Genomic DNA, 11,217 nt, shown 5'->3' with positions numbered 1-11,217 from the left:
TGTGCGTGAGTGACGCGCGCGGCCGCGCGTGCCCCGGCACATGCGCACCGCCCGCGGCTGAAGCAGCGGGAGTGAGGGCGGTGAGACCGGGCAAAGGCGGGAGCGGGAAACCCGAGAGACGGTAACGGCACTGGCGGCCCCGGGACCGCACTGGTTCCCGGGTGGTTTCTGGGTGGTTCCCGCACCGCAGGGCTGGTGTCGCTCGCCCCTGCCTACGCGTGTGTACCCGCACACCCCCGCACATGCGGCGGGCCCGCACTGCGCAGGCGCCCCGGTGCGGCGGGCGCGGAGCGCAGGGCAGGGGCCGGGCCCGTGACTCAGGTAACGCAGCCCCGCCGGACGGGACAGCCCGCGCCAGCTCCCCCGGGCGGCCGGGCGAGGCTCGCTCCCTCCGGGGAGTGCGGTACCGGCAGGGTCCCCTGAGGGGAAGCCTGGCGCGGAGGGCACCGGGCGTGCGCGGCCTGCGCTGCGCCCCGCGGAGCGGGAGGAGCTGGCGGCGGGGCCGGGGGTCCGGGCACCTCCCCGAGGATGTGAGAGGGGCCGCGCTCAGGGGCGGCAGATCGCTGATTTTATCTTGTTAACCTTGGCTCGTGTTCCGGGAAGCAGCCGGCAGCGCCCCTGGAGCGGCGGGATAACGAACACCTCCGGGCGGGGGTCACGGTGAGGCCCGACCTGCTGGGGACGGGCATTTCTCCAAAATCTGCCACCGAGCTCGGGTCTAGGCTCCAGATCCCCCGAACAAGCCCCGAGCTGGTGAATGTTCAGCATTCACAGGGAGCAGCAGCAGTATTTGGTTTTGTCGGAAGTGGTTTGTCTTGCCGATGGGGTCTGGGCAGCCGGTGGAGATCGGAGGATGAATCGCTTCCTTTTGCAAGGGAAAGTCGGTGGCGTGTGGGTCGTGGAGGGCCTGCCGAGAATACTCTCTCTGCTTCCTGGAATTTGTACTTGAAACCCATTCTGTCAGATTGCTGACCTGAGGGCGTGCTCCAGCTCTCATCCACCTCTGGCTCCACTGTATCCTTCGAATTGGCTGCAGAAATTTATTTTACATTAAGCTCTTTGGAGCTGTTGGGTCTTCTGAAAGTGGATGTGCTCAAAAAGTCTTGGAATACTTACTGTGAAATGTTAGAGTTTGGTCGAGCAGGTGGCTCTGTTGTCCTGTTGTTTTTAACAGACTGCAAATTCCGTCCTATCGAAATAGTATTTTGGGGTTTTTTTCCTGCTTAAATTCACATAAAATTGTGAGGTTCCCACACAACATTCCAAATTCCTGGGCTTGGCGTTGCTGAGCTTTCCATCCTATTAAGGTTCTGTGACCGTGTTCTGTGCGGGTTTTTGCTGGAGTGCGGAGTGTTTGACAGAGGTATTTATTTTAGTCATCCTTGTCATTCATAGCAGTGGGTTCCCTGTGTGAGGCACTCAGAGGAATGCTGGTCAAATTTAGAAACAAATCATTTCTATTCTAAGTTTACGAGAGAACACTCTGATTAACATTCAGGTTCCCACTTGGATCTGCTTGCGGGAGGAGGTAAAATGAGCCTGACAGCAGAGCCTGATGCAGCTGATCCTCTGTGCCTGGTTGTGAAGTGCATCTGAGGGGTTGTTGCTGCCTTTTTTGGACCTTGGAGAAGGTGCCCCAACCTGAAGGGGAAGTTGGGACTCTTTTGAACTCAAGCAGAAAAGACTGGAAGCTGAGGGCAAAACAAGTGAGCTGCCAAACTCTGCAGGGTTCTGGCTGATGTGGGGAGAGCTCTGGGCTCATGAGCTCCAGTTTATGCCTTTCTGTTCTGGGGAGCAGTGCAATAGCTCTCCTCTTCATTTTTTTTTTTTTTTTGCACAACTTCCAGTAGATGGTCTTTGTGCAGAAATCATGATGGCAGACTGTGGGACTTAGTTCTGACTGTGCACCCTAGAAAATCATGGAGGAGCACTTTTGGGCTAGCAGAGACTATCAGAGCAGTGATATTTAAATGTATCAAGTGCATTTTAGGATTTACTGCTGCTGTTACACATTCAAAGTTCCGACTGTGCCCAATTGCTAGTTAGTAACAACTGTAAATGCAGATTGTGACACTTGGAAGTGAGCTGGCAGCTCTGACTGGGAGGTACTGTTGGAGAGTCAGTTTTGTAGCAGAACATCTCTGCTTTCCATCTCAGCTCATTTGGACAGTGTGGCCAGATGTGAATTTGCTGCTGCCACAAGCAACGGAGTCCAGAACCTCTCCTTCAGAGTTATTTTGTTCTTGTTTCAGTAGTCAATTTTTTTATAGAGAAGATGGCAAGATCAGGCAGGGGTTTATTGGTTACTGGAGGTGTGATGTAACAGAATTGATGAAGACTTTTTGCAGTGACTGATTTATTTTTTTTCCCCAGTGAAAATGAAGAATATATATATTTTTATCGCTGTCCTGTTCATCCCATGGAGCTTTTCTTTGGCTAAGTATGATGAATTTGAGGATGGAGATGACATTATGGAATATGATGATAATGACTTTGCTGAATTTGAAGATGTGAGTGAAGATACAGTCACAGACTCTCCTCAGAGGATCATCACTACAGAAGATGATGAAGAAGAAGCTACTGTAGAGCTTGAAGGTCAGGATGAAAATCAGGAAGACTTTGATGATGCAGACACACAGGTAAGGCCTTGCCTCCTTCCTCAGTGTGTTTCCTAATAGTGTCTGCACCTTTCTTTCTCTTTTTGGATTTTACTTGCTGGGCTTTGGATTTTCATGCTGTTTGTGATTTTGTCCTTTAGGAAAGTGACACCGAGAGTGAACCATATGATGATGAGGAGTTTGAGGGGTATGAAGAGAAACCAGATGCATCTCATAGCAAAAATAAAGACCCCATAACAATAGTTAATGTAGGTATAAATGTTGATCCAGTATCTATTTGGAGTTTCATCACTTATTACGACAGTATGCCAGAGATATCACTGGGGTACTAAACAATGAACACAGTGTGCTTTTAGCTTGTCTATGGCTTAAGTGTCAAATTAGAACTTGTTAACTCTGTTGGTTTTTGAAGCCAATTTCTCTGCCCACCCTGCATCACCTTTTTGCCTCCCAAAGCAGTCTTTCACAGAATGATCAGGTGCTCAAAGTCTGCATTTTTATTAGTCCTGAGATATTTTTAGGTATTATAGCTGACCTTGGCTGTGAAAATTAAGGTTTGGGTACTTTTATGACTCAAGGGTGATACAGTGATAGCAGAATGTCTAATTAGTCTCTGAGCTGGTGAGGTCAGGAAGACTTCCCTGCTGCCCCATGGAATCTGTGGCTCTTGCTGGCATCCTGAGAATGTTCCTGGCATTGGTTGTTGCTTTGGATTTGCAGAGAAGTTACACAACGATCAGATAATGCTGTGATGGGCAGGGTATCGAGCTCAAATGCTCAGTGAATTGAAGTGCTGGGCTATTTACTCTGAGGGATGTGTGCTAGCCCAGGCTCACTTGGAAGTGAGTACTTTTTTTGTATTAAGCAGGTATTTTGGGACTGCTGTTATCAGTTGCTCTCTGTAATTGATTACTGTGCCCCAGTATGCCAAGTGCATTATGTAGGCTTAGTTATCTCCTGTTGGCTTTGTGAAGCTTATTGCTGTGTTGGGGATGGAACTTCTCCACTACTCCATGTTTCCCAAACTTTTGTGTGTATAAAATCTGCTTGTTCAGTATGTAAATCACAGTTTCTGTTCCCTTACGCAGGTCCCTGCTCACCTTCAGAACAGCTGGGAGAGTTATTACATGGAGATCCTGATGGTAACAGGTCTCCTGGCTTACATCATGAACTACATCATTGGGAAGAACAAAAACAACCGCCTGGCTCATGCTTGGTTCAACACTCACAGGGAGCTGCTAGAAAGTAACTTTGCTCTTGTTGGTGAGTTCCATAATGACAAGGATCCAGTTTTACTATTTGAATAAAGCTGGGTTTAGACTGGCACTTAGGCTGTAGAGAATCCTTCTTTGTACTGTGGTATCATGAGCTGTAATCCTTCTGCTGAACTATGGTGTCTCAATTTGTGAGTTTAGATTGCAGTTCTCTTTCACTGTTGTTTTCCTCAGGGGATGATGGCACTAATAAAGAAGCTACAAGCACTGGGAAACTAAATCAAGAAAATGAACACATATATAACTTGTGGTGCTCTGGAAGGGTGTGCTGTGAAGGAATGCTCATCCAGTTAAAGGTAAGAATGAGAGAGTTTGTGGTGCTATTTACGTGTCACCTCTTGTCAGATTCTAGAGGCTTTTCCATTTCTCTGTGAGCAACATGGAATCCCAGCCTGGCATTTGTGCTCACATTCAGACACAGAGTTCTGAGTACACACACATGAGGGAAAACTGGTCATCTGAAGGTCTGTATTCTGCCCCTTAAAGTTGGCACCAAAGAGCAAGTGCTTGCAGGAAAAGTATAGAAACCAGAGGTGTAGTGTGAACTGACGTAACTATAGGCTGAAGAGCCTATTTGCCACTTAGAGAGATAAATGGCCCAGCAGGAATTCCAAGGAAGTTCAGCAAAGACAGATACAAAGCCCTGTACCTGGGATGGAACAGTCCCACAGTTCATCTTCTGACCTGGGGGAGCAAAGCCCTGAGAAACTCCTCCAATGCAGAAAGTGGGCCTGCTTTTGAGCTGTGTTGGTCATACAGGGAAAACTCAGGTTAGGTATTAGGAAGGAGTTTTTTACTGTTGTCTATTCAGCTGTGTTCTGTGTTTGCCACCTTGTGTTTTTAGTTTCTCAAGAGGCAGGACCTGCTGAATGTCCTGGCACGCATGATGAGGCCGGCGTCAGACCAAGTGGTGCGTACTCAGCCCTTCAGCTTAGCTCTCATAAACTGTTGCATTCCTTTGGTTCTGCTCTGCTGCTTTTGATTGTTCCAGGTGATTTCTGTAGTATTCCATATCTTCCAGTTCAGTAACTGTTGAAACAACCTCAAAGAATTGTTTGTATTTCTTTTCTGCCTGCGAAATGCAAACTGCTGGTGACTGGAAATTGCTTTATCTGTGGATTTTATCATTCAAGAGGTTTTGTGAGCAGTCTATCATGATTCAAGACGTCATGTTGATAAAAAGTGGTTTTACAATCTGAAATACTTAGTGATTGTTCATCTGTCTGTTCAGTCTGCTTCAACAGGAGTGCTTAAACCCATAAGTTGGTCTGGATATTATATTCTTAATGTTACTTTTTGCCTTCCCACCTGCTCTTAGAGAGCATAAGTGCCAGGAGAAGCTACATTTGGAAGAACAGAGACTGTGTACACTGTGAATACTCTTCCCATGCATCTATAATTGTATTTACTTAGAATATTTAATTGCAAATTATTTTTACAACTCTGCTGTTTTAGTCACTGTCATTACAGCACAATACTGAATGGTGTGCTCAGTCCAATTAAAAAGCTTCCTTATTTTATGACACACTCAAAAGCTTTAAATCAACCACCTTGTTCTTAGCTGTGTCTGTCCTTGCTTAGTCCTTCTTCTTAGGAATCAAAGTATCAGACAAACATTGAAATCTGACCAGGGCTAATAATACTCTGTTTCACAGCAAATAAAAGTGACAATGAATGATGAAGATATGGACACGTATGTGTTTGCTGTTGGAACCAGAAAAGCACTGGTGAGACTTCAGAAAGAGATGCAGGACCTGGTATGTACATGCACTTTGATAAATAATAGCATATAAGAATCTAATCTGCATACTCATTGTTTTCTTGGGAACAGCTGAAAACCTGTGATTGAACTGTTAGAATTTGTGAGTAAAAGACATTTCCATCTACAGATAAAAGTCTAATGGAATCAAATATCAGAGTGCTCCCCCCTGTCAGACCTGCAGGGGAAGAGGCACTGGAAGCAGATTACACCTTCCTTTTGGGGTATAGTTGGTTTAAGAGAGGCTGCAAAATTTTGTCAGCATACATGAGTGTCATTTCACCTCATTTAATTTGCAAAAAAGACATCTTCAAGGATTGAAAAGTAAACTTAATTAGTGATATGTGATGTGGAAAATGTGGGTTTAATCATCTGTTTTTACATGAACTGAAATTAAAACTTTCCATATGTTCAAGCTGTGAAAAGAATTGCAGAGCTTGCAAAGAATCCAGTGATAACAAGCAATGCTTCACAAATCTTTTCTTTCAAGTAACAGCATGAAGTGTGGTTGGTAGGATGCCAGTTTTTGTTCTGTTATCACAATGTAAGCAAAATGCCTTAATCCACTTTGAACATTCCAGTTTGTATGTATTAGAATAGTTTTATCTTCTTACTTAAAGTGCTGACTTCTGAAGGAGAATACTAGCTTAAAGACTGTTGATGCTGTGTGCTTTACTCTGTTTGAAATGTCCCCAGCCAGGATGAGTGAATGAGTGTATTTTCAGGTACTTTTAGAAGTCCCACTGTTCCAGAACAGTTCAGTCTGATAAGATACTTACAGGCTTATATTTATTTTTCTTTTGCATTGTTCTCTTTGAAACAGAGTGAGTTCTGCAGTGATAAACCTAAGTCTGGTGCAAAATATGGGCTTCCAGATTCGCTGGCTATCTTGTCAGAGATGGGAGAGGTCACGGAGGGAATGATGGACGCTAAGGTAAACTTGAATGAATTAATACAAATGCTCCTTGGTAATCCTGGCATTTACAACTTGTGCGTTCTAAAAAAGTTGAAAAGGTCAAGGGGAAAGTTCATGTCTTTTATCAGTGTCATTGTGGCAAGCTGGCACAGCAATTTACTGAGTGATATATAGAACTGTAGCATAGTTTTGGTTGGAAGAGACCTTAAAAATCATCCAGTTCCAGCCCTGTGCCATGGGCAGGGAACCTGGCAAACCCCTATGGAGTGAGTAGGCTGCTGCTGGATTGGTGTTGGGAGAACTAATCCCTGTTTCTCTTTCAGATGATCCATTTCCTCACACACTACGCTGACAAGATTGACTCTGTCCAATTCTCGGACCAGTTCTCCGGTCCAAAACTTATGCAAGAGTAGGTATAAAGGCCGAGCTCTCTTCAGGCTGATTCTCAGCTGTGCCACAGCAATACACAGCTCTGCTGCTTCCCTGAGCCTCCTAGTCCAGAGGTGCTTTCAGGGGCTGCTTCAGAATTGCCAGGTGGCAGGTGGTGTGTCTTATCTGAATTACCACGTAGGTTTTTGCAAGGGTGTGTTATCCTCACAGGTGTATAAGTAAATAAATATGGAGGAACATATTTTGACTTAATTATAAGACAGCATATGTGTATACCTTGTACTAAAATTGTGGAGGATCTGTGAAATGTAGGCCTGAGATATTTACATTAGAATACTGTGGGTTTTTGGACAGTGAATACTTAAACTCTTGAGAAAATATTTTGTTCTAAAATATCGAGATATCTTTAATGATATAAACAACAAGGGGGTGTGCAAAGCTGAATGTAATTCAAAATATACAGGCCTTCTTAGTCCTCACATGCCCTCTTGAGTCAGGGGAGCTGGTGATGTACATTTTCACACTCATGCCTTTTCTCTGCAGGCTTTTGGGTAAAAAAATTTCAGAAATCTGATTTATTTGAAACTTAACTTGGGGTTATAGCCAGGCTTTTAATGTTGATTTTATTCAAGTACTTCCAAGTGCCTTTTGGTTCTTGATGAGGTTTTTCCGACCAATGTTAGTTACTTTGTATTTTTCTTCACTCCTTCCAAACACTTGTTTTTTTCCTCCAGGGAGGGCCAGCTTACAAAACTGCCTGAAACTAAAAAGACACTTCTGTTTACATTTAATGGTAAGGGAACTGTTGTCTGTGTGTGTCTGGGGGAGTGTTTTAAGTCACATGCTCACGATATGTCATCTGTGGAAGATAATGTGTGATGAGTGACTTGAGTGCATGTAGCAGGATCACTGACAGATAAACAGAAAGCAGCAATACACTGGGGACTGAGCAGCACACTGTCATAACAGGACACTCAGTCTTGCTGTTATTGAACTCAGCTCGCACTCCTCTCTCTTGGGGTGGCTTGTATTTAAACCACAAGCCTTGCAGTTTGAACTTGCACAGGCTCACTTGGTTTACCCAGGTTTGAAATAAAAGTGGCCTGTTGGGAGAATTCTAGAAAAGAATAGATCTTCAAATCTCTTCAAAATTCAAGCCCATAGCTCCAAATGAAGCTTCCTAAAGAGCAGGATTAGAGCATCATTATTTTATGAACAGTGTGAGCCATATGGGAAGAGCATCACAGCAAGCAGACAAGTACTGCCAGTCTATGTGAATGAACAAGGAATTCTTTATTTCAGTGCCTGGCTCAGGCAACACTTCCCCAAAGGACATGGAGTCTTTGCTGCCTCTGATGAGCATGGTTATCTACTCCATTGACAAAGCAAAGAAGTTCCGGCTGAACAGAGAAGTAAGTGGTTTTCTGTCTTCTGAACATCGAATGAAACTGGAACCATTACCACTGGGTCCTTATGGATCCACTGGATCCTTATGTTTCTTGTATGACTGGTAGAGATCCTGCATCCTGCTTGTGGGAAAATCAGTACAAACTGCGTTTGCTTTTCTCTGTGCAAAGGGTAAGCAAAAAGCTGACAAGAACAGGGCTCGTGTGGAAGAGAACTTCCTTAAGCTGACTCATGTGCAGAGACAGGAGGCTGCCCAGTCCCGCCGGGAGGAGAAGAAACGGGCAGAGAAGGAGCGAATCATGAACGAAGAGGATCCTGAGAAACAGCGTCGGCTGGAGGTGAGGGGGATGTTCACATTGGTACAGGCTGCTGGCAGATCCCTCCCAGGAGAGCTCCAGGGCTGCCTGTAGGTATAGTAGCAATGGCAACATTGATTTCTATTTGCTGGAGGGCAGACAACTGTCAGGGTATTTGCTGCTCCTTTCTGAAACACATGAAGGCTCCTGGTGAGATGTGAATCCAGTGCTGGGTGGCTTTGTTGTTTGTCTCTGAAATGATCTGCTTGTTCCTTGAAGAGATCACCTGTGTTTATTCAGACCCCTGTCCTTGCCTACAGGAAGCTGCTCTGCGGCGTGAGCAGAAGAAGCTTGAGAAGAAGCAGATGAAGATGAAGCAAATCAAAGTGAAAGCCATGTGACTGTGTTGTGAGAAGTGTCTTGGTGCCACCTGTGGAATTGTAATTCACAGGGTACAAAGACCTATGTAACTCCATAATCCTCTGATTCCTTGAATACTAGTAACCATTAAGAGAAAAGTTCTTGCATTGGTGTTAAATACTTAAATAAGTATTACAGCAAAATGTGTGGAGAGCTTTGTCTCGGCAGTTCTGTTCCAGGTGGTACAAAGTTTTGCTACTTGTCTGTTAAAAAAAAAATTGCAATATTCTTGAATGCTTTTTGTCATTTGTTCTTTAAAAACAGAAGATTGTAAATCTGTCCATGTGTGCTGGTAACATAGTCATGCTTTGGTTTTAAACTTTGGTTTTAGTTATAGTGAGGGAAAGTGGAAAAACTTAGGGGGAGGAAAACTGCACAATAAACATTTACTGTGCATTTATTTGCATCAAGGCACAACACTTAGAGCCTTCCATACACAGTATGGATTCTTCAGGGATTTAAGCCCAGTAGAATAGATGTTCTAATAGAAGTAGAAGATTTTTTTATCTTCATTTTTTTTTACAAAGGTCCTGAAGCAGTATTAGGTCACCAGTGGGCATGATTGGCTTATGTGTAAAACAAAGAGATGGTGAGAACCAAGGGAATGGAATACATGGACAGTTTCCTACTTGTGTGTTTGGGTGCTGCTAACTTAAAACAATTTGGAATCTGTGATGTCAGCACAGTGTTCCTTCAGGAGTGAGTGCATGGTGAGTTAGCAATTCAACCAGCTTTCCTCCAATATTTTTAACTGTTCAAGTTTGCCTCAACCCCTTCTCTCCTGATCTCAGCAGCTGCTGCCCTGTTCAGCCAGGAACCAGATCTAGTGGAGTACCTGCATTCCCAATCTCCCCAAGCCAGTGGAAATGGTTCGGAGGATATTTGTCCTCTTCAGCCGGTCAGTGATCCCTTCAGGGTTTTGAATCTAAATGGGAAGAATGAAGTGAATGCCCTGTGCAAGCACTTCGCTGGGAGAGCTCTGCATTTTATAAATGCTTCCTGTCCAGAAGGCATTTTATTGTTGCTTGTAACAGACTTTTAACAGTTTTGTGGGGAAACAATGTCCTGCATTTTCTTGTTCAATACTTTGTGGAAACTTGGTTCTGAGGCAATAAGAATTAGCTGCTGTTGAAACAACAATTGCTTAAACTCCTTGTTCCAGCATGGGATACTTCACCCTGATTGAAATGCAAATGTCTGTAACCTGATACATGCAAATATATTAATTTTATAATGGTTGGCAAAATTATTTAAAACCAAAATTAATGTAGATTATGTGAAATTTTAGCACTATTTAGCTTTAAAGATTAATATGTTATTGTTTCACAGAGTTCTTTGAAAGGAAATACTAATTTGTGCTCTTTTGAGTAACTGGACAGCTTTCCTGAAGTCCCATCCAGTTGTGGGCCATGGCAGCTAATTTTGTAATACAAACATTCAAATGAACAATCTAATGAAGAGTAAAATATAATTGAAACACTCCTGCTTTACTTGGCTTGTCGCAGTGTTCCTTTCATTTAGTAGAATCTCAAAGCCTGCTTTGTCCTGAGTGAGTTCTGGTGTAGGTTTTGGACAGCTGGAGGTGCTGGAGCTGGTTCCTGCTGGGCAGGGCTGCAGGAAGGCGTCTCCCCCTTGTGCAGCCAGGGGTGGGGGGAGATGGAGGATTTGCATCGCAACTGGGCACAGCTTTGGCCGCTCTCTGAGGGACCCACAGAATCAAACAATCGATTGGTTTGGAGACCTCCCAGATGGTCCAACCTGTGCCTGATCCCCACCTTGTCCCCAGCCCAGAGCACTGAGTGCCACGTCCAGTTGTTCCTTGGACACCTCCAGGGACAGCGTCTCCACCAGCTCCCTGGGCAGCCCCTGCCAATGTTTGAGAACCCTTTGTGTGAAGAAATTCCTGCCAATGTCCAACATGAGCTTCCCCTGGCCCAGCCCGAGGCCGTTCCCTCTCCTCCTGTCCCTGTTCCTGGGAGCAGAGCCCGACCCCCCCGGCTGTCCCCTCCTGCCAGGGACTTGTGCAGAGCCAGAAATTCCCCCTGAGCCTCCTTTGCTCCAGCCTGAGCCCCTTCCCAGCTCTGTTGTGTTCTCCGGACACTCTCCAGCCCCTCAGCAAAATTTTGAAGTGAGGGGA

General features: G+C 44.9%; 1 protein-coding gene across 4 annotated transcripts; it reads left to right on the top strand.

Annotated features, from left to right (window-relative positions):
* The first annotated feature begins 22 nt into the window (after positions 1 to 22).
* Positions 23 to 10,570, top strand: CCDC47 (coiled-coil domain containing 47). Of its 4 annotated transcripts, XM_014261048.2 has the most exons (14): positions 23 to 121; positions 1,499 to 1,706; positions 2,374 to 2,639; positions 2,759 to 2,866; positions 3,707 to 3,881; positions 4,067 to 4,188; positions 4,737 to 4,802; positions 5,548 to 5,649; positions 6,475 to 6,585; positions 6,891 to 6,976; positions 7,692 to 7,750; positions 8,260 to 8,369; positions 8,535 to 8,702; positions 8,981 to 10,570. In XM_014261048.2, coding segments are annotated over exons 2-14 (1,455 nt in total). In that variant the 5' UTR covers positions 23 to 121; positions 1,499 to 1,705; the 3' UTR covers positions 9,062 to 10,570. The 4 variants fall into 4 exon arrangements, with proteins under 4 accessions (XP_014116523.1, XP_014116526.1, XP_014116522.1 ...); XM_014261051.2 differs by lacking the exon at positions 1,499 to 1,706 and having other exon boundaries at positions 33 to 121; XM_014261047.2 differs by lacking the exons at positions 23 to 121; positions 1,499 to 1,706 and adding an exon at positions 203 to 321.
* Positions 10,571 to 11,217: the final 647 nt, after the last annotated feature.

The sequence above is a fragment of the Pseudopodoces humilis genome, chromosome 29 (assembly GCF_049639895.1).
Source record: "Pseudopodoces humilis isolate 2021_Gansu_Grassland_sample_001 chromosome 29, ASM4963989v1, whole genome shotgun sequence".
In the NCBI taxonomy this organism is placed as follows: domain Eukaryota; kingdom Metazoa; phylum Chordata; class Aves; order Passeriformes; family Paridae; genus Pseudopodoces; species Pseudopodoces humilis.
Note: the sequence above shows the minus strand (reverse complement) of the source record. Positions and strands in the feature narration are given on the sequence as shown.

Coding starts and splice junctions, on each gene's coding strand:
- CCDC47 (XM_014261047.2), top strand. CDS start 243: ATGCGGCGGGCCCGCACTGCGCAGGCGCCCCGGTGCGGCGGGCGCGGA. Junction 322..2,373: donor GGGCCGGGCCCGTGACTCAG/GTAACGCAGCCC, acceptor TTTTTTCCCCAG/TGAAAATGAAGAATATATAT. Junction 2,640..2,758: donor TTGATGATGCAGACACACAG/GTAAGGCCTTGC, acceptor TTTGTCCTTTAG/GAAAGTGACACCGAGAGTGA.